A 21,119-nucleotide genomic window follows, 5' to 3' on the forward strand; every position below is an offset into this window, starting at 1 on the left:
TTTATGTCTGTAGCGTGAATTTATTATTAAATTTCCTAACCTACCAAAATGATGATGAGAAATTTAAGATGCATTTTCCAACATAGAGTATGGTGTCCTATATCACGATATAAAATGTGAAAGCAAAACTTGACTATAGGAATGTAGTTGTATAGGCATTGATTTAAATTGAATAATGTTGCAAGCTTTCATGAAATTGTTGGTTTTCTAATAACATGTTATAATTGTCTTTTGGAACACATGATATTTAACATAAAAATGGGAAAACACATGATTGAAGTTGCATGCCACTTGTAATCCTACACGAATGAAAATATATAAAAGTTTCTAATGAAAACATTTGAATACAATACATGAAAAACAAAGAATTAGAATAAAGAGATAGACACAAATGAATGTTTCTAAGAGTATAGACTACATGTTAAATTTCCTTTGAAAATTCATGGATTGAGTCATTCAAAAAATTTTGTATGATTTTAATATAGCTAATCTTTTGTCCAGAGAACCACACAGGAAATATTTTAAACCCCTTCTGGATCTTTGGAATTGAATTCACGGTGATAAACTATAATTGTATAAGAAGAATCCTAAAATTTGTTGAAGAAGAAAGAAAGAACCCATAGAAGAAAGAAGAAAGAGTCCATAGAATCTATTTCTCATCTCCCACCCTATAATTTTAAGATAGATTTATATGTGAACTTTGGAATCCATAGAATCTATTTCTCCAATGGTTGGTTGTCAAATAAGTCTATTGGTCTTCTTTAGTTAAAAAACTTTACTTTGTTCTTTTGTGTGGGTCGTTGTAAGATATTACTTTTACAGCTCGTATGCTAGCCTATGGGCCGAACATTGTAATAATTGATCTGATTCTACTTATTGGTAGATGAAGCCAGGTATAAACTATCCTTTATCTAATAAAAAAAATATTAGCATTTTACAGTCAATAAAAACAAAAATTATACCGTACTTTTAGATTAGATGTCCAAATAGTTTTTGGTTTGCATAACTTGGTCACGTCCCAAGCTCGTTCTATATAAATGGCTATTTGTTCAGAAATGTGTCCCAAGTTTAGATTTATATAAAAGAAAAAAATGGCTACATATCAGACACGACGAAGTGACTTCACTCATGAATAATCAAACCGAACGTTGGCTTTTGGGAGTTTGATTCCACTCGTGTTACTACCATAGTTTTAAATATCCCGCTATAGTTACCGCTATAGCCTGCTATAGCCTTTTGAGGCAGAGTGCCGCTATTTGTGTTCATGTACAATTTAGCCGCTATATTCCGCTATAGCCCGATTTTAGCTCCGCTATTAGCTGTTTTAGACATGAACCGCTAAACGTCTTAGCCCGCTAGTTAAAACATTGGTTACTACTTACTATTGTCCGTCACTACTCACTACAGTCAGTCAGTCACTAGCTGTTGACAAGTTAGCAACACATTTTTTTTTTCGATCAGGAAGTTAGCAACACTAGTGTACATATATAAACACTCTAATCAATAGTTCAAAATAAACTACCTAGCTGATCAAACAATATTAAGCTTTGCTTCGGTGTACCTTCTACTGGAAGGAAAAAGATCTGATCGAATCTTAGACCAACTAAATAATAACAGATAAATAATTCTTATTCTTATAGTTAATTTATGTACGGATCTTTTCTAGGTCAACCCCTATCGGAGCTCCCGTACCTAGCTAATCATCTTTCCTGACCCGTTTTTTTGGGGCAGCCGACCATATCAGGGTTCAAAAATTCGCTGAAACTTTACTAATTTTGGAATACTAGGGGTGGCTGCAAAATCCAAAATTTCATATTATACTAATACATGGTATACTCCTTTATATAGTCACCTTTTTCTTTGTCTGTATTGTATATTCTTGTGGTCAATAGACGTGTAGTCATAACTCATAAGTCATGCTAATATTCTGTTTCGATCTAAAAAATTTGAAATCGTACTTCATGTTTAAATTTATAAAATGATGAAATTTCGACCGATTTTGGTGATTTCCGAGGGTAGCTATAAAAATTCTAATACCGAAATTAAAAACCCTACTTCATTTGCATTTCTGATGGTGCTAAGTAGGGCTAAGAGTATAAGGCACTAGTGTTCTACTACTACTGCGACGGTGGCGGCTTGGAGACTAGGCATTAGCGCTCAACGGTGGCGGTGATGGAGCGTCGGTGGATTGAGGTGGTGGGCAATGTGTAGATATCGGGCGCGCAGTGCAAGCTCCATGAGCGAGCATGAGGAGCAGCAGGCTCCATGAGACCATGACCATGACAAGGAATGCACGTGCTCTGGCTACTGATGAAGTCAGATCAAAAGCACAAGAGGTGTGTTTGGTTGCTAGAGCTCGAATGAGATTTTTTGTAGAGCTCTATATCCTATATCCTAACGAGAGGAGATAGGTTGAGTGGATGAAGTGACCTTGAATTAAAAAGAAGTGTATTTAGTTGGTTGTATATGCGGATACAATGCCTCTCTAAAGATGTTTGGTTCGCTTAATGAGTTGATAAAAATTATAATACCAAAATTAAAAACCCTACTTCATTTGCATTTCTGATACTGCTAAGAGTGGAAGGCACTAGTGTTCTACTACGACTGCGATGGTGGCGGCTAGGAGACTAGACATTAGCGCTCAACGGTGGCAGTGATGGAGCGTTGATGGATTGAGGTGGTGGGCAATGTGTAGATATCGGGCACGCGGTGCAAGCTCCATGAGCGAGCATTAGGAGCAACAGGCTCCATGAGACCATGCCATGGCAAGGAATGCACGTGCTCTGGCTGCTGATGAGGTCGGATCGAAAGCACAAGAGGTGTGTTTGGTTGCTAGAACTCAAATGAGATTTCTTGTAGAGATCTATATCCTATATCCTGACGAGTGGAAATAGGTTGAATGGATGAAATGACCTTGAATTGGAAAGAAGTGTGTTTAGTTGGTTGTATATGCGGATGCAATGCCTCTCTAAAGATGTTTGGTTCGCATAATGAGTTGATACAAATATAAAATGACTACTAAGACTGACATGTGGGCCAAGTTCAAAAAAAAGACTGACATGTGGCCACTGTCTTGTCCGCTGGATCTGCCCAGCTGGCTCTCGAGTGAAGCTCGTCTCTGCGGAGCCAGGATGGAACCGTATATTTGCATAGGTGGTCATCATAAGCAGTAAAAGCTAGCAAATGGGTCAATGGGTCATGGGCCCAACACGGACACTTCAAATTTGGTCTTTCATTAACATTTTCTTTTGCGCTTTACTTAGGCCTTGTTTAGTGGGTACCGTAGCATTTTTGTTTTTATTTAGTAAATATTATTTAATTATAGATCAACTAGGCTCAAAAAATTCATCTTGCAATTTATAGAGTTTTTATTTTTATCTATATTTAATGTTTGTAAGATTCGATTTGACGGAGAATCTTAAAAAGTTTTTGATTTTTGGGGTGAACTAAACAAGCCTTACAGTCCAATGACACAACATCTGATTAACTCTGAATCTCTGAAGGATGATTGAAATCCCTCAATGCGATAACATTTCATAAATCAAGAGTACGCTTTGATCAAACTAGCTTGCCAACACAAAATGTACAGGGATCAACAATTTGCAGAGAATACATTGTATGTTCAAAGGAAAGGATTCATGAAGCAGTCAACATGGCTAAAAACAACAAAGTACCATCAGAGATTTTCACTCCAAAATCCAAATGCCCTGATAATACCGAACACAGAAACAGGAAATGAGCCCAAAACAAACAGACTTGAAGGGTTCCTGGATCATTCTACAACATGGATTGATCAGCCAGTGCGATAACGAACAATTTGAACTAATTGAATGAATTAAATAACAAATAAGCTTACAGAGCGCAGGAAGCAGCACAAGGATGTCAGGCTATTATGAACAATGGGACCTATTGGAACGGCAGATTCTCATTGGCAGGTCTCGTTAGAAGGTGCTGCTGCTTTCACTTGCAGAGATCGAGCTGCTCTCTGACTTCACAACCAGTGGCCCCTTTCCAATGTCCAAACCCTGCAGCCGTCCAAGAGACTCTTGCTGCATTATGTCTGGGAGAGTGTTTGGGTGGGACAGCATCTGGTGGTTTGGCACATTGGGATGGGGTGGGTACGGTGGTGGCAACTGGGTGGTACCAAGGTGTGGGGATGCATTTTGCTGGGAAAGCGGGAAGAAGGAAGAGTTGTATGGAACATGTTGAAATCTCATGTTATATGTCTCGCTGGAATTGGTCATCTCACCAGTAGCATGCTTAAGCCTCTCCAGCTCCTGCTTTAGTGCATCATTCAGAGCTGCAAGATATATGAGATTGTTTAGAATGTACAAGTAGAATAAAGAAATTGTCATAACACAATTTCCAGTCATTGACTTGTTCTTTGTAAGTAAAATGTAATTAGTGCTGTGTTCCATATAGATATAATAAGTCACTGTATATCATGGCAAGATATATAATGGCAAATTGTCCACATTAGAGAAAAACTACATGCGTCCTACTGCAATTAATGAGGGGTTTTATGTCAAAAGGCACTACTTCAAAAGATTGTGGCACTTGAACATTTAGAATAACTTATAATTTAAAAGGAAGGAGTTCTAGTTTTAGGTAGAGAAAGGAACTAGGACTAGGAAAAATGAAACTTCTTTTATTGTATAAGGCTAAAAACTATTTTACAGTCTTATTATTACTTAATGTTCCAGGGAATGGGAAAGATACTTATTGAAGATAACATAATTTATTTGTCTACTCTGTTCAATGCTCACCATCACGGAGTTGAGCCTGTTGCTCCATGGCCTGTAACCTTATCTTAAGCTCTGCATTTTCTGCAGAAAGTCCAGTCGTGTCCCTCTGCAAGAGATTGAAAGCAACATATAAAGGTCATCCAGCTAATTAATACAACAGTATAGCAAACCAGTAAAGTGTACAGTCTTTCAAAAACCAAACACATAAAACATAGAAACAACCAGAAGCCGACAGTCAAAGTTGACAACCAACATAAATAAACTCAAATACAGATCATCGACATTCAGTTCTTCAGATTGCTCACAATACCAGAATTGATATTCAATGTGGAGATGCTTAGATTGGTCACACCATGTGCAACTGTCCTAATAAATAAAGATACACAAGTTCTCAGAAGGCACATGCAGAAAACTATTAAGCTAGACACAATTTGTAAAGAAGCTATAGTTTGATAGACGCCTCGCTATCAGGGGATAGGTCCATGTTTGTTATGATGACATCAGAGGAAAATGATTATTTTGCTCCTACAAAATATCACTTTCAGAAATAGCATGAACTTAAACTTGATCTGATGTCCAAACAGACAGATAGATAGAAAGGCACCTGAAATAGTGTGAGTTGAGCTGAGAGGGTGGTGGCTTCAGTCTGAAGAGTTTGGACCTTCCTCTCAAGTTCTGTTATATAACGAGCCTTTCTTTCTTTCGATCTAGCTGCCGATTGTCTGTTAGCTAGAATTCTGCATGAAAAATTAACACAAAATGTTAATGTAAACCAAGATGATATTTGAAGAAATGATTCCGGAGGCAATAGATCCAGACCCTAACCAGATGGACCATTAGCCACAACCTGAATATAATTTGTTTACATTCAATTCCTCTTTTCCAATGTAGACTTAAAGGAACAATCAATCTACACAGATGGATCATACTACAACAACCAACATATATACATTTCTACAAAGATTTTAAGCGAAGGCAGGAGCTTTGTTGAAGAAGGAAGATACTGGATAAATCCAATTCATGAGTAAACGTTTCTACATATCTGCCGATAAACTATTTCTTTGACAATTGACAAATCACTGTGATGTAACATGTACTCCCTCTGTTTCAACTTATAGTTCACTTTGGGTTTCTCCTCAGTAAAACTTCTCTAACTTTGACCAAGTTCGTAGAAAAAAAAACACTAACATCTGTAACATCAAATTCCATGACATATGTTTTGAAAGTGCATTTATTTTAGCCTGTAGGTGTTAATACATTTTTATAAAAACTTGGTCAAAGTTAGATGAGATTGACTTAGAACAAAGCGAAAGTGAGCTATAATTTGGAACAGAGGGAGTATCTGTTATTTCTAATTTCCCTTTACTAATACAAGTCAAACAGTAGGCACAGGTAAAATGTCTAAGAACAAAAGAGATCAAAAAACCGGCAATGATGGAGCATAATTTTGAGGCATTAGAATTTAACTATGAACAGTGGATATCATGTTATCAGCTACTCAGTTTGGATAGCACTATTTGTTACTAATGAGATCTCTGCTGTGCTAAAGATGAAAGCATCTGGTTTTGGTGGCAGGATTATGTCACGTGATTATTAGAAATGTAAAATCCAATTGCTTCCAACATTATTCACGATTTCACATTTCTCTATTAAAATTTCAACCAATGACCGCCAGGTATTGTTCATAGTTTCAATAGAGATACAATAGATAAAATGGTTAGAACTTGTTAGTTTCACTGATTTGATTGGATAGTTTTCAGTGGTTGTTCCTTCCTACTGCCTTCCACTATCAATATAGCCAGGTTTTTCTAATCATCTGCAATGACTCACTTTTCCAATGTGCTTCATTTTCTTTTCATCTCACCCAACAAAAAAGCATTCATCTAACATCATTCTTAATTGTCAAAACTAAACAATATAATCCTCGAAACCAGCCATCTAGCTTATATCTCAGCATTTCATCTGTAAACCCTCAAACTAAAACTGGGAAATATAGCTTCAAAGCTAAGAAAATACCCAGTCGCCCTTTTCGTTGACCTCCTTTTTCCAATCATGATCAACGGGCTCAAACCCCCCCCAACACCCAGCAAAAAGAGTAGAAAAAGCACGCGTCAGCCTCAGAGGAACAAGCACTTGTCCCTAATCCCACCAACCAAGCGCTAAAGCACCACCACCAGTACCTTAACTCCCAACCCCCAATTAACCAACCAGCACAATCTATCCATATCCATACACAGTGCCCGCAGAGGAACAAAACAAGGCCTTGTTTAGTTCCCGAAAAATTTTGCAAAATTTTTCAGATTCCCCGTCACATCGAATCTTTAGACGTATGCATTGAGTATTAAATATAGATGAAAATAAAAACTAATTGCACAATTTGGTCAAAATTGACGAGACGAATCTTTTGAGCATAGTTAGTCCATAATTGGACAATATTTGTCAAATACAAACGAAAGTGCTACTATTTCTATTTTGCAAAAAAATTTGGAAGTAAACAAGGCCCAAGGGTAGATGCGCGTCTTTCCTTTAATCCCCAGCCACTTCCATCAGAAAGCATGCATGCATGCATGATTGCCCTCGACGCCTGATCTAATTCCTCGCCACCTCGGCGAAACAAGAGAATTGATCTATAGCATATTTCTCTACCAACTAATCCTGGAGCTAGTCGATCACTCGGCGCCTGAGGCTAAGCATGAGTAACAATGCCAAGCATGGAAACTAAAGAAATGGATGGTTTGCCGCGATCGAGGAGGCGGTACCTCTTGGCGCGCTTGGGGTCGATGGCGGCGAGCTCGGCCAGCTGCTCAGGAGTCATGGCCTTCTTGGCCTCCATGACCTCGGCCAGCGACGCCGCGGCATCCTTCCCCGCGCCGCCGCCGATGCCGGGCGAGAAGAAAAGGCCCGAGCCGTCGACGGAGCTGCTGTGGCGGTGCTTGGGGCGCGGCGGAGACGAGGTCTCGGCGGCGCGGTCGCGGTCGCGGTCGGACGGCCCGGAGGAGGAGATCTTCTCGATGTCCATGAAGGTGGAGAAGAGGTCGTCCTCGGAGCCGATCTCGTCGAAGGCGTCGCCGTCGGGGCCGCCGCCGCCGCCGAGGCCGAGGTCGTCCGGGAGGCGGAAGGCAACCTCAGATCTGGCCCGGCGGTGGTGCGCGCCGCGCGCGGCGGCAGACGCCGGCGCCGCCGGTGGCGGGAAGGCCCGGCCCGGCGGATCGGCATGCTCCGGCTGCTGCATTGCGAGGCCGGCGCAGCGCAGCCCCCGCTCCGCCTCCCTCGCTGCCGCTGTCGGCCTGTCCGCGCGAGGGCGCGCGCGGGTGTGTCCGAGCCCGGGAGGCTGGAGGAGGAAGGAAGGGTGGTGGATAGGCAGGCACGCAGGCTGCGGCTGCTGCTGCTGCCGTGTTTCGTGGTGCTTTCGGGTTTGGTTTGGATTTTAAGAGGTGGGGTGGGGTGGGGTGGGGTGGAGGAAGCAGTGGAGTGGAGTGGGATCTGCCCGCCGATCTGAGAGTGAGGCTGCTAGTAGCCTATAGCCGGCTACTCCGTAGCAAGCATGTGAGCCACCACGGGGCCACGGGGACGACGAGACAAGTCGCCTTCTCGGTGGTGCGGCAGCGAGTCGCGTCCGTGCCTCCGTGCCATTGCCCTGCTGCACGCCGCACGCCGCGCGCCCCGCGCCGGTGCTGGATGGATGGGAGTATATGGAGCTGCGCCTACACTGCGCAAACAGTTTTCTTCCTCAAGAGCACATTCCTTCCTGACATGAACCGTTGGATTAAGCTCCGTTTGGTTGCGCCGATAAAGTTTACTGCTCGTCATATTGAATATTTATACGTGTACTAAATATAAATTATTTATAAAATTAAAAACATAGCTAGAGAATAATTTGCGAGACAAATTTTTTAAATCTAATTAGTCTATAATTAGATACTATTTATTAAATAAGATAAAAATACTATAGTACCTGCATACAAAACATGCACTAATCAATATATTAACACTTATCTAAACTAAATCTACCATTGTAATTAATAAATAATAATATAACATACTAATAATTCTTAACTTATTTACTAATAACAAATATTAGAAGACATAGACGAGCTTGTCTAACAGATTTTTATGGACGAGCTTAGCCAGCATCTATAGAGAATATTCTCCTATGGTTGATATCTCTATCCAAATCGGCTAAAAAACGCTACTCATTCATAAACCCATCTCACATCCAAAATATATTGATCCAATCAAACACACCTCTAAGGTAAATTTTTCCGTCACTCGAGTGTTTTGAGATCTTCCCACACTCGATTATTTTGTATTGCATCTTCTTTCTTCCTCCCAATGTGTTGGTCCCATTAAAGCTCGGTGCCCACGATAGAGCTTCAAAAGACTCTATCGCTCGCAATGACCTCCTTCTTCTCCCGCCGATCTACTGATGGCACCAGTGAGACACCACCCGACACACCAGAAGCTGGACCAACTAGTATGGGTCGTCCGACAATAGCGAAGAGGCATAGCACTCGCACCAAAAAAGCAAGTACTCATATTACTGGGATAATGTGGGCTTAATTTCTAGGCTATAGAGTGGCTATGCTGCTGAGGCAAGTGCTAGCACGCCGGTATATAAAAGTTGTGAGATCACCCAAGAGCAAGGCATGTAAAGAATGCATGTAAAGAATGAATTTAAACCCTGATATCTCAATCAAATCCGTTCTTCTATCTCGCTGCTCTGCTTTTCCTTCTCCAAAGTTTTATCTTTTCTACCCCAAATTCTCTTATGCTAACACGCCGCCTCCTCCTGACTTGACTCGGCCGCCTCCTAACATCGTTAAAACTCTAACCGTGACATCCTTACTGTTTTGGTTGGCATCTCTTCCCTGAGTTAAGCCAGCAGAAGTTAGAGAAGAAGAGAGAAAGAGAAAAGAAAAAACAAGTGTTAAATTGTTGTAAACAGCATTTCTAATATTTTACCATGAATAAAATTTATCAGTGGTCCAAAGGCGAGAAGCAAGAAAAGCCAATGTGCCCGAGAAGCAACATAAGCCGATGTGCCTTGGACGTGACTATGTGAGTCCGTCTAAAAAATTTTCTCATTTGTTATGAGAAAAAAAATGCTACTTCCTTCATCCCAAATTATAAGTTATTTTAAAAATTTTGAAAAGTCAAAGTAACTTAAGTTTAACCAAATTTGTATTATAAAATAACAACTATTATGACACCAACTAAATATCATTAGATTCTTTCTTAATTATTTTTTTTAGTATACTCACTTTAAGTTATAAATCTTAGTATTTTTTTTATAATTTTTGTCAAATTTCAAAATACTTTAATTTCTCTAAATTATTTATAATTTAAAATGAAGAGAGTACTAGCCCGTGTTTAGTTTAATAGAAAAAAATTTCGCGACACTGTAGTATTTTCATCTGTTTGTGGTGATTATTGTCCAACTATGGAGAAAGTAGGTTCAAAAAATCCGTCTCGTCAATTCCGATCGAACTGTGCAATTAGTTTTTATTTTCGTCTATATTTAATACTCTATGTATATGTCTAAATATTCGATGTGACGAAGAATCTTGAAAAATTTTGGGTTCTAGGCTGGAAGTAAACCAGGCTTAGGCCCTGTTTAGTTCCCCACCTAAAAAATTTTCATCCATCCCATCGAATCTTTGGACACATGCACGGAACATTAAATGTAGATAAAAAAATAAACTAATTACACAGTTTGGTTGAAAATCATGAGATGAATCTTTTAAGCCTAGTTACTCTATGATTAGCCTTAAGTGCTACAGTAACCCACATGTGCTAATGACGGATTAATTATGTTTAATAGATTTGTCTTGCAGTTTCCTGACGAGCTATGTAATTTGTTTTTTTATTAGTTTCTAAAAACCTCTTCCGACATCCTTTTGACATATTCGATGTGACATAAAAAAAAATTTTCATCCCCCCTTAAACAGACCTTAACACATTCGGCGAACGCCCACGTAGCTGCGGAGGAGTCTGAGACCCAGCATCCGTGTCACCAGAGAAGCAGACACGCGTCGCGTTGCGAGGTCAGGTGGGTTATGCACGGATGACGGACCTGCTAGCCATGCTCCACCCGTCCACCGAGTTTTCTTCTGAACCAAATTGCCTCCTCAGCCATGCACGACGACACGTGCGATGCCCTCACACTCACCTGTCGCCTCTATATGCACCGCCCCACCGGCGTCCGTAAAAGCACTGTACTGTTTACGGAGCTGACCAGGAGAAAGAGAGAGCGCGCAAGCGATCGAGCAAGGTTACGGAGCTTGGAAGAAGAAGTCAGGCACGTGAATGGATCGCGCTGTGATGGCGCCGCCGCTGCTCGTCCTCCTGCTGCTCCTCCTCTCGCGGTGTTCGGCGGCGGCGCCACGGCACGGCGCCGAGGGCTGGTGGGAGGAGGGCGAGGGGGAATGGAGGCCGGCCGAGGAGGAAGAGCAGGGCAAGCAGGGCAAGGGGAGGGGGCTGTTCGTGCTGGACCGGCTGGAGAAGGTGGTCGAGTCGGAGGGCGGGCAGGTGCGCGTGGTGCGCGGCCAGCCGTGGCCGCCGGCCGCCGCCTTCGCGTGCCGCGACGGGCTCATGCACATCGGCTTCATCACCATGGAGCCCAAGACGCTGTTCGTGCCGCAGTACCTCGACTCCAGCATCACTCTCTTCGTGCAGCGGGGTACGTCGTGTGCACGCTGATCTATTTTCTATGCGTGCGCGTGCGACACACTAGAACACGACGTACCGACCGATGAGATGGAAATCGTGATACTGTTGTGATGAGCAGGGGAAGTGAAGGTTGGGTATATTCACAAGGATGAGCTCGTGGAGAGGAAGCTCAAGATGGGCGACGTGCTCCACATCGACGCCGGATCCACCTTCTACTTGGTCAACACCGGCAAAGGGCAGAGGCTACAGATCATATGCAGCATCGACGCCTCCGATAGCCTTGGCTTCTTTGGACCTCCTTATCAGGTCTCTGCATATACCGTCGTCTTCCTGTTTTTCTGTTGCAAGAGAACATGTACGTACTTGCAATCTGCAAATCTCGCACAGTAGCACTGATGAACCATGCATGATCCAAATCCAATGCAGGCCTTCTACCTCGGCGGCGCAGGGCACCCGGCGTCGGTCATCGCCGGTTTCGGACCGAAGACGCTTACCCATGCCTTCAACGTGAGATATACTACAAATCATATCTGAACAGTTCACATCGTGCTCTAAGGGATACATACTAGTAGGACCATGTATGCATGATTTGCATGTCCTTTTGTACATAGGCCACCTACGACGAGTTGGCAAGTATCCTGCTGGCAAAAACCGGCGGCCCCATCGTGCACTACACCGCGGACGTGGAGCCCGAGGGCGGTGGCGGCGAAGAGGAGCGTGGGCAGGGCGGGAACGACGTGCTGGACAGGGGAACGCGGTGCGAGGGTGCTCGTGCTGGTGCTGGCGCTGGCGCGTGGAGGCCGGTCGGCAGGGGAGACGAAGGCGACGAGTGCGGCAGCGATGACGACGCACGGCGGCCGACGTGGTCGTGGAGGAAGCTGGTGAACAGGTTCATCGGAGGAGGGGCGGGCGGCGGCGACACCGCGGAGACGAACAAGAAGGGCAAGAAGAAGGGGGGCGCGACGGAGCCGTACAACCTCTACGACAGCGAGCCCGGGTTCCGGAACAGCTACGGCTGGACCGTCTCCGTCGACAAGCACCAGTACGAGCCCCTCAAGCACCCCGACATCGGCGTCTACCTCGTAAACCTCACCGCGGTGCGTGCGCGCCGTGAACCGGCCGACCGACTTCTTGTTGGGATTCCTTAATTCTGCGAACAAGATTAAGCTGATCGCACGCACGGCGGCCAATTAAAGCTGATCGATCATCATTCTGTGCCTGCTGCTGCATCTGCATGATCGACAGGGGTCGCTGCTGGCGCCGCACGTGAACCCTCGGGCGACGGAGTACGGCGTGGTGCTGGGCGGGGAAGGCACGATCCAGGTGGTGTTCCCGAACGGGTCGCTGGCGATGAGCGAGGTGGTGCGGCCCGGCGACGTGTTCTGGATCCCGCGCTACTTCCCCTTCTGCCAGGTGGCGTCGCGGGGCGGGCCCTTCGAGTTCTTCGGCTTCACCACCTCGGCGCGCCGCAACCGGCCGCAGTTCCTGGTGGGCGCCTCCTCGGTGCTCCGCACCCTGCTGGGGCCGGAGATCGCCGCCGCGTTCGGCGCTCGCGAGGAGGAGTTCAGTAAGCTGGTGCGCGCGCAGAGGGAGGCCCTGATAATGCCGTCGTTCCACGCGTCAGGGAAGGAGGAGGAGGAGGAGAAGCATGGGAAGAAGAAGGGGAGGAGGGAGAGGGAGGAGGCACCAGTGCCGCTGGTCGTCGAGCAGGTGGTGTAGGAGTAAGCTGCTTGATCATCCTAACGAAGCACGCGCGCCACGAGTGTTTCCTAGACTGCTGCTGCGCCTTGTCAGTGATCGCGTTTTGTTCGTGGCGCCGTCTATAAATAAAGTGCTTTGTGCGTGTACAGCTATGAAAGCAGGATTATCATCCATGCAGGCACGCAGATTCGAAAGTCGAGCAATGCAGGCATGCTTTTGGTATCAGAAATCAGGACCTGTAATTCAGCGTCGGTATTCCTTCTCCTTCGTCCTAAAATTCCTAAAATAACTGTCGTGGTTTTGGGGTTTTGACTATTTACATAAAAATATGTATAATATTTATATCTTTAAATAAATATATTAACAAACCATGATACTAATTATGTTCTATATACTATAGATATTAATATTTTTGATATATATTTAGTTAAAGTTGTTTATCGGAAAATAAGAATAACAGCGAAACCAATGGTGCAGAATGGCAAACCATTTGAACTTTTGGGTGATCTACAAGGTACGATTTATGAACAAGAATGGCAGTACTGAGCAAGCGACGGTATGCTCGGTAACTCGTAAGCTGTGCCGTCCGGCTAATCCGAGCACAAATGATTCACATAAAATTGGTACATTTGCGGTCTCTCCAACATTTGCCAAAATCTACACCTGTTCCTCAGAGAGTCAGAGAGATTCATGATGCCATCTGCAAGCAGCTCAAACTTGCAGAACTGTTCGTCTTCAGCAACGGAAGCACTGAAGCAGAATGGTGGAAGCCCGCTTCCAAGTCTGCCAACACCGCAAAGCCTCGGAAGGATGTAATCCCGCCCAAAGACGAACGGTCACTGCGGGACCAGGACGCCCAGCCGGACGGGCTCCTCCGGCGGGAGCGCCTCTCTGCCGAGGTGCTTCCACGAGACTACCACGCCGCGCTTCACCGCGGCGGCGTACACGGCCATGGCGTCGGCCCACCGCCCCTGCCGGCTCAGCTCGCCCAGGAGCGCTTCGAACGCGTTCCGTCCTGGCACGAAGTCCCTCACGATCATCACGAGCACCAGCACCTGCAGCGCGTCGAGGGCCCTGCCGCGGTCACAGAGCGCGCGCACCACGTCCGTGTAGGCGCGCTTCCGCAGCGCGTACCCCTTGCGCACCATATCCTCCAGGAGCGCCACGGCTGCGTCCACCTCGCCGCCGCGCGCCAGCGCCTGCGCCATCAGGCAGTACGTGTACGACACCGGCTCGTGGCCCGAAGCCACCACCTTCGCGAACACCTCCTTGGCGTCGCCGAGGGCGGACACGTCCGTCGCGCACCGCCGGAACAGGCCCCGAACCAGCGTGTCCAGCGCGCGCCCGTCCACCTCGAACCCAGCGCGCTCCATCCGCTTGTACGTCTGCCACGCCGCTGAGGTCTCGCCGGCGCGGAGCAGCGCCGTCAGCACGATCCCGAAGCTGATCTTGTCTGGCGGGCAGGCGGCGTCGTTGCCGCACATCTCCATGAGCAGCGCGAACGCCTTGAGCGGGTTCCCCTCCTTGCAGTGCCCGTTCAGGAGCGCGTTGTAGGTGAATATCGTCGGCGAGAGGCCCATCCCGATTGCATCGTGGAAGATGGCCGTGGCCTCCTCCGTCCGCCCGACCTTGCAGAACCCGTCGAGCACGATGGTGAAGGTGTAGATGTCGGGCGTCATGGGCGAGTCCTTGAGCTTGTTGAGGAGGTCGAGCGCCTCCTCCAGCCGCCCGACGTAGCAGAGCCCGCCGACGAGGCTGTTGTAGCTGCGGATGGTCGGCTCGCACCCGAGCGCGCGCATGGCGTCGAACACCTCCATGGCCTTGGTGACGCGTCCGCGCTTGCAGAGGCACCCCACGACGGCCGAGAACGTGGCGACGCTGGGGCGGAACCCGCGCGCCACCATCTCGTCGATTGCGAGCTTGGCCTCGTCGGGCGCGCCCTGGCGGCAGAGGCACTGCACGGCGGTGGCGAAGGACTGGGCGTCGGGGGCGACGGGCATGGCGCGGAACAGCGCGACGGCCGTGGCGTGGTCCCCCGCGCGAGCCAGCGCCGAGAGGATGTCGTTGTAGTCGGAGACGGTGAGCGCGTCGTCGTCGCGCGGCAGGAGGTCGAGCACCTTCACCCGCTCCTCCACGGGCAGCTCCATGATCCGCTTCGCGCAATCCCGGGCGCAGAAACGCGACCTCTTGCTCCTGCCGTCGCCGCCCGGTCCGTCGGAGCGGGAACCGAGGACTTGCGACGGTGCTGCGTCTCCGTGGAGGGTGCCGTTGCCGTTGGACTGTAGAGCGCGGAGGAGCTCGGCGTCGTGGTCCCGGACCGGCGCTTTGCAGTGGCGCGCGAAGGCGGAGGGAGCCGCCGCGGGTCGAGGGAGGGCGCTGACATGGTGAGAGGAGGACGGCACAGCGGGGAGGCGCGAGGAAGGGGGCGGCGCGCGAGGGGGCTCGGGGGCCGTCAGCTGGTGGGGCGGGGAGAGTGGTAGCGAGGTGTGGTGGACGACGTAGAGGGAAGCCATGGTGGAAAGGGCGTGTGTGGGAGGCGAGCTGAGCAGATGTGGTTTGGAGAGCGAGAGAAACCAGTGGCTCTCGATCGATGCACCGCAAAGCAATCTCTTCTGCTACTGATGAAAACGGGAAAAAAAAGCGCGGAGGCTTTACGTCAGGACCGCAGTTTCGGCGTCCCTCCCCCGCACCCCTTGTCAGCACGAGCACGACCGCGGCCACAACCCGCACCTGCACGCTCCATCTCTGCACGACTGCACCGTTGTGCCCCCCGCAAGGACGCCCCCTCATCTCCACTTTCCCCGGCCATCTACAGCATTCACAGCCCCAGCAGCACCCGCCACCACCACCTCTAACATCGGACTCGACGTCGACATTGATAGCGCACAGGAGTTGTTTGACGGAATACCCATGAGGTAACCAGCGCGTCCTTTGGTCCCAAAATGTTTGCGGCTTTGCTTATCTCTTCACTCATTCACTCATTTCCATGATCCAACTCTTGGTTTTCCATTCCATGAGCTGTGACAATGATGCAACTCATAGTTTTGGTCCTTTGGTTCGTGGCCATCTTAAAGTTGATTTTGGAGATAATTATGGTTTCAAATTACACCAATATGACTCTTAATTTGTCTTTCTGTTTCACTCACTCGCAAATTATGTTGTTCTGCATCTATTTGTATTTCCAGTTTTGTTCTCTTCAAGGTCATTTGAATACATCCTGCTATATGATCATGAAGCTGAATAGCTAATATATTAGCTATGTGGTTTTGTTGGCATATTTTGCTAGGCTATTGAAAATTAGGATTCCATGGTGCCAACTGCCAAGCCATAGGGAAAAACACGAATCTTGGTCTTCAGGCTCTGGCTGATCACATCCTCATAAGAAGGCAGCCAAGGTCCTTAGTGGGTTTTTTTTAGTGCATATTCTTGTTAAGTTTGTCACGTGACTGGATTGTAAGCCATACTTTTTCTGCCAATCAGCAGTGTTTTTCTCTCACAATAAATCAGCAAACAGTACCTTCAGCCATAATTTTTCAAACTGTACATGTGCAATTGACTTAGGCAACGTTCTGCCTAGATCTAGTATTATCCAAAGCAAATTTATGATAGCTTTCTATTCTGACAATGGTTAATTGTAGCTTGTTATTTAGTTATTCTTTGTTCTTCTATTTCATTCTTTTCTTGTAAATTTGTAAAGGTCAATTGGGATTTAACTGGCTATATGCAAGATTGTTACTCAGATGCATTAGCTAATCCATAATTGTTTGCTCTGATGTGTTGGCCTGCTCTGTACAAAGACCTACAATTTCAGTTAATTGCTATACATTTTTCCTTCAGCACATTATGGTTGTTCATCTCTGAAAATTTTTGTAGGATTGTTAATATGAAATAATTTTGGTTCTGACCCATGCCTGTGAATCTTTGATGCATCACTGGTTTGTATTCCTGGTATGTCATACATATTTTCTGCTAAGCTCAACCCCTTCTTGTGCCCCAAGAAAAATCTAATAAAAGCTCAGAAAATAAGAAGTCACACAAGCATAGATACTTTTCTGTGCTAATATTTAGTCTTTTTTTTGAGAGGTGCTAATATTTAATCTTGATGATACAAAAGAAGGGATCAATGGCATCATTGGGTTATGCTTTCTTTATCCTATGGGTGTGTGTTTCCACCATTGCTGATTTTAGGACATCACCATACCACTGCCCAACTGTTTATTCATTTTTATCTACTGTAAAAAAAACATAATAATGTATGCAGCTAGAGTTTTTAATCCTTTAGCTTTTGTCATGCTCATCGGCAAGTCATATCATGATAAGTTCTCAGTTTGGTGATGGAAAATTGTTGATTATGGCTAATGAGAATGGAGAATAGATTTGTCAATAGGAAGCACACAGAGAAAATGAAATTGCACATCTGTTTTTAGCTAGGAAGGCAGTATATGTTATGAAAGAAGCTTAGAGAACTTTTGAGTCGTGCCTTGTGAAACAGATTATAATATTGTCATGCTTTATCAGATGTCACTCATTCTTTGAAGTGTTATCATTTTGTTTGTCAATGCTTGAAGGTTGTAGGTGACAGGGGACTCAAGCTACTGCTAGCGACCTTCATTTTTAGTGTCATTGTTAGTGCTAACCTATAAAGAATCAACTAATTGCTTTGGGCCTCGATGTTATCATTGAATTTGAGGGTTCCTCAAAAAGTCAAAATTTTCCTTTCTCTAGGGTTTCCCGAATTTTCTGAAATCGTTGTTAAAGTGCTCAATCTTTTAAGATGTTTTTGGTCAAATATATTCTACATAATCTATCAAAGTTGTGATTCCAATTTCATGTCAATTGTAATTGGATTTGTTTTTGTTGATTTTGTCAAATAGATCGAGCTGATGTTTTCTCTGTTTAGTCTCCAGCAGCAGCTTGTGATCTCTTTGTTTTGTTTTTCAGTGTTTCAGTCTAGCAGCTGCTCAACTCTCCTTTCATTTGTTTTTCAGTTTGTAAGCAGCGCAACTCTCCTTTCATTTTCAGACCAGTGGTAGCAGTTTGCTCAACTCGATTTCATTTTCTCTTTGCAGTACTATAGCAGCAACAGATCGACACCTTTCTATTTTGGTGCCCAGCAATTTGACAACAGCAAAGCTAACAGAAGCAGCATCTCGGAACTCTTCTCAATTGGTCAGATCGCCAGGAGCCACAGGTTCAGTGCAACAACATTCCATTCTTTTGCTTGCATGCTTAGCCAGTGGTACTCTATGCTGAGGTCGTTTGCTTATTCAAGCACTATACATTGTTGTTATTAAGCTGAGTTAAACTTTATTTGTCTCGTCACTATTTCTTTTCCATACTCTTATTGTATTGAAAATTTAAGGCTTTGTAAAACACACGGGCATAGAGCTCAAGACGCCAATGTATGGGCTCAGATTGTTGTTTATGGGCTCCGTGATAAGGTGGGAATGTGGACCCTAGGCCTTCATGGTCTCTCGTGAGCAGGTCATGGGCTTGGTCCGTCATGGCTTATACCACCCCGCTAATTCACCGTTTAGCCTGTTTAAATCCATTTATTAATTCAATTCGCCGTTTAGGGCCAAAACAACAGGGATGACCACAGTTTACCGTTTAAATGCTGTTTAAACAAACTAAGCGCCGTCTATGCCAACAGCCCTCTCATTTCTAGGGGCCCTGCAGAGAGCCCTCAAATTTCTATGGGCGTCGTTTTTATGCATTCGCCCGCTCCGCGCCGCAACGGTGTCCTCCTGCGTGTCGTGACTCCTTGTCACTTCTCCTCCGTCTAGTTCCAAGGAGAAAGCTCCGCCCGTTAGCAAGTTGGGCATTACCAGCACCAGTGAAGGGAAGTCTCGGGGATGCATCCCAGATCAGATAACCGTGTGTTTGGTTGGAGAGCGGGGCGAGCCGGGTCGGAGTGAACCCGTTCCTGTGGCTGTTTGGTTGGAGGATGAGAGAGTTGGGTTGACTCCAGAGTGGAATATTCCTCTCAGATGCGGGGTTGGACTCGTCCCTCAAAATCTGGCGGACGGAGCCGCTCCAGCCGGGTTGATGTTGACCAAACACTGAATTCCTTCAACCAAACACTGAACGGAGCTGCTCCGTCCCCAATCCTTCAACCAAACACTTAAACGGGTTGGGTCTGTCCCCAAAATCGAAGTGCAACCAAACACTCTTTTGGGTTGGCTCCGTCCCCAAAAACTGGGTTAGATCCAACCCAACCCACCCAACCCCCAACCAAACACACGGTAAGAGCCTACAACACACTAAGGGCTTGTTTGGATGGGCATGTATTTACCTCAATCTACATGTGTTGAAGTGGATTGGAGTAGATTTAAACTAAGTTCCACTCTAATCCACTCCAATACATATGGTTTGAGGTAGATACACGCGTATTCAAACAAGGCCTAAGCATTCTAGATGGAGAAGGAGAAGCACATTGAGGCTAGAGAATCACCGGTAGGAGTAAATAGTAACGGGCATGTTTATGTAGCGGGTTGCTACTTTTGGTACATCCCCAATACTCAACCACAATGTATACATTTATTTACGTTCAAAACTGCTTGAGGGGTTATTTGACCAGTTTTAAAAGGTTTAGAGGTAGAAAAATTGGTTTTATAGTTTGGAGGATAAAATATTTCCATCGGGGGTTATGTAGATTTTTTTCAATCTTGGAGAGTCAAACCATTTCAAGTTTGATCAAATTTGTATGATAAGATAATAATATTTATGATGCCAACTAAGTATTATTAGATTCCTTATTAATTATATTTTCATAGTATGCATATTTGATGTCATAAATCTTTGTAATTCTCTCTATAATTTTAGTCAAATTTAAAATTCTTTGACTTTTCAAGATTTTTGGAATGACATATAATTTGGAACGGATGGAGTACATTTTTTTTTAATATCTCGGTTGCCTGGTCTTTGTTGTTGTTAAGACCACTTGTAATTTTGTCATTATTTAGCAATAGAAACTATAAATTATCTCTTATATAAGTTGTTTTTTTGTTGTACTGGTTGTTTGTGTAAAATTGTTTATCTTTTTTTTTTAATTCAGATAACTGAAATATAACAACTTCCCGATTTGTAGATTACAACGAACAAGCAGCACCAGTGTCCAGAACAATCTGCACTTTGGATTCGCGTGAAGCAATCATGCCCTGCAGGACGCCAAGATTCTCCTTAAAGCACTTTGTTTCGCTGTACCCACCACTACCGGATAGATTGTCAAAAAGCTTGTCGATTGTCATGGGGACCTGGCCACCTGGGGCCAACGGCGCCATGCCTCCTCTTCTCTCCGCTGCTTCTTCCGCTTGTTTTTTTTTGGCTTCAAAAAGGTTTGCCCTCGCTGCGGGGTGACACAAGGACAGATAGAGCAGGACCGAGGCTGCTCTTTTGTGAACTGTCCTCCACCCCAGTGCCACTAGCAATTGCATGCACATGGCACCATTTCATGTTACATACGACTTCAGGAGGCAGGACTTCAGGAGGGTTCAGTCTTCAGGTCAGGCGTATATAGTAACATCATGCTCCTTCACTGATTGCCATATTTACAAAGGCAAGCGATGAGATAGGGAACCAGGAATGCTAATGCCACGCAAGGCATTGATACGTGCTTCCAAGCAGCAAACGGGCAAAACCTTCCAGGACGGCTTGCACGACAGGAAGTCGGCTAGGCAGGCTCACATGTCCTACCTTACAGTACAGGGGGTCCTGAATCCTAATTTAACAGTCAAAAAGCAACTGGGAGCTGAGAGCATAATCCACGAAAGCCAATTTAAAAAGGAAAACACCCATGTGGTTGGCTGATTGCCGGTGGAGAACATACTTGCAGTTGTAGGATCTACGGACCAAACAGCTGATGCCAAGAGATTATGCTCACTGCAAAACACAGCTCCAGATGCAGTGCCAACACAATCTCCATTGTATATCATTTCTTCCTGCATTTTGAGGCACCTGAATACTTTACCGTTTATGTACATGCCATGCCTTGCCATTGTTAAT

At 45.5% G+C, this 21,119-nt stretch overlaps 3 protein-coding genes across 3 annotated transcripts; 1 reads left to right on the forward strand and 2 right to left on the reverse strand.

Annotated features, from left to right (window-relative positions):
- Positions 3,506-8,189, reverse strand: LOC8082334 (transcription factor RF2b). The gene is made up of 4 exons (XM_002467857.2): positions 7,505-8,189; positions 5,350-5,482; positions 4,767-4,851; positions 3,506-4,300 (listed from the first exon to the last, which is right to left on the reverse strand). The coding sequence occupies exons 1-4, from the start codon at positions 7,975-7,977 to the stop codon at positions 3,942-3,944; spliced, it is 1,050 nt and encodes a 349-aa protein (XP_002467902.2). The 5' UTR covers positions 7,978-8,189; the 3' UTR covers positions 3,506-3,941.
- LOC8082336 (vicilin-like seed storage protein At2g28490) lies at positions 10,894-13,382 on the forward strand. Its single transcript, XM_002465265.2, has 5 exons — positions 10,894-11,424; positions 11,533-11,720; positions 11,841-11,921; positions 12,026-12,511; positions 12,660-13,382. Exons 1-5 carry the CDS (start codon positions 11,052-11,054, stop codon positions 13,131-13,133), a joined length of 1,602 nt encoding a protein of 533 aa, XP_002465310.1. The 5' UTR covers positions 10,894-11,051; the 3' UTR covers positions 13,134-13,382.
- LOC8083663 (putative pentatricopeptide repeat-containing protein At3g16710, mitochondrial) lies at positions 13,585-16,003 on the reverse strand. The gene has a single exon (XM_002467859.2). The coding sequence runs from the start codon at positions 15,626-15,628 to the stop codon at positions 13,952-13,954; it is 1,677 nt and encodes a 558-aa protein (XP_002467904.1). The 5' UTR covers positions 15,629-16,003; the 3' UTR covers positions 13,585-13,951.

The sequence above is a fragment of the Sorghum bicolor genome, chromosome 1 (genome assembly GCF_000003195.3).
Source record: "Sorghum bicolor cultivar BTx623 chromosome 1, Sorghum_bicolor_NCBIv3, whole genome shotgun sequence".
NCBI lineage: Eukaryota > Viridiplantae > Streptophyta > Magnoliopsida > Poales > Poaceae > Sorghum > Sorghum bicolor.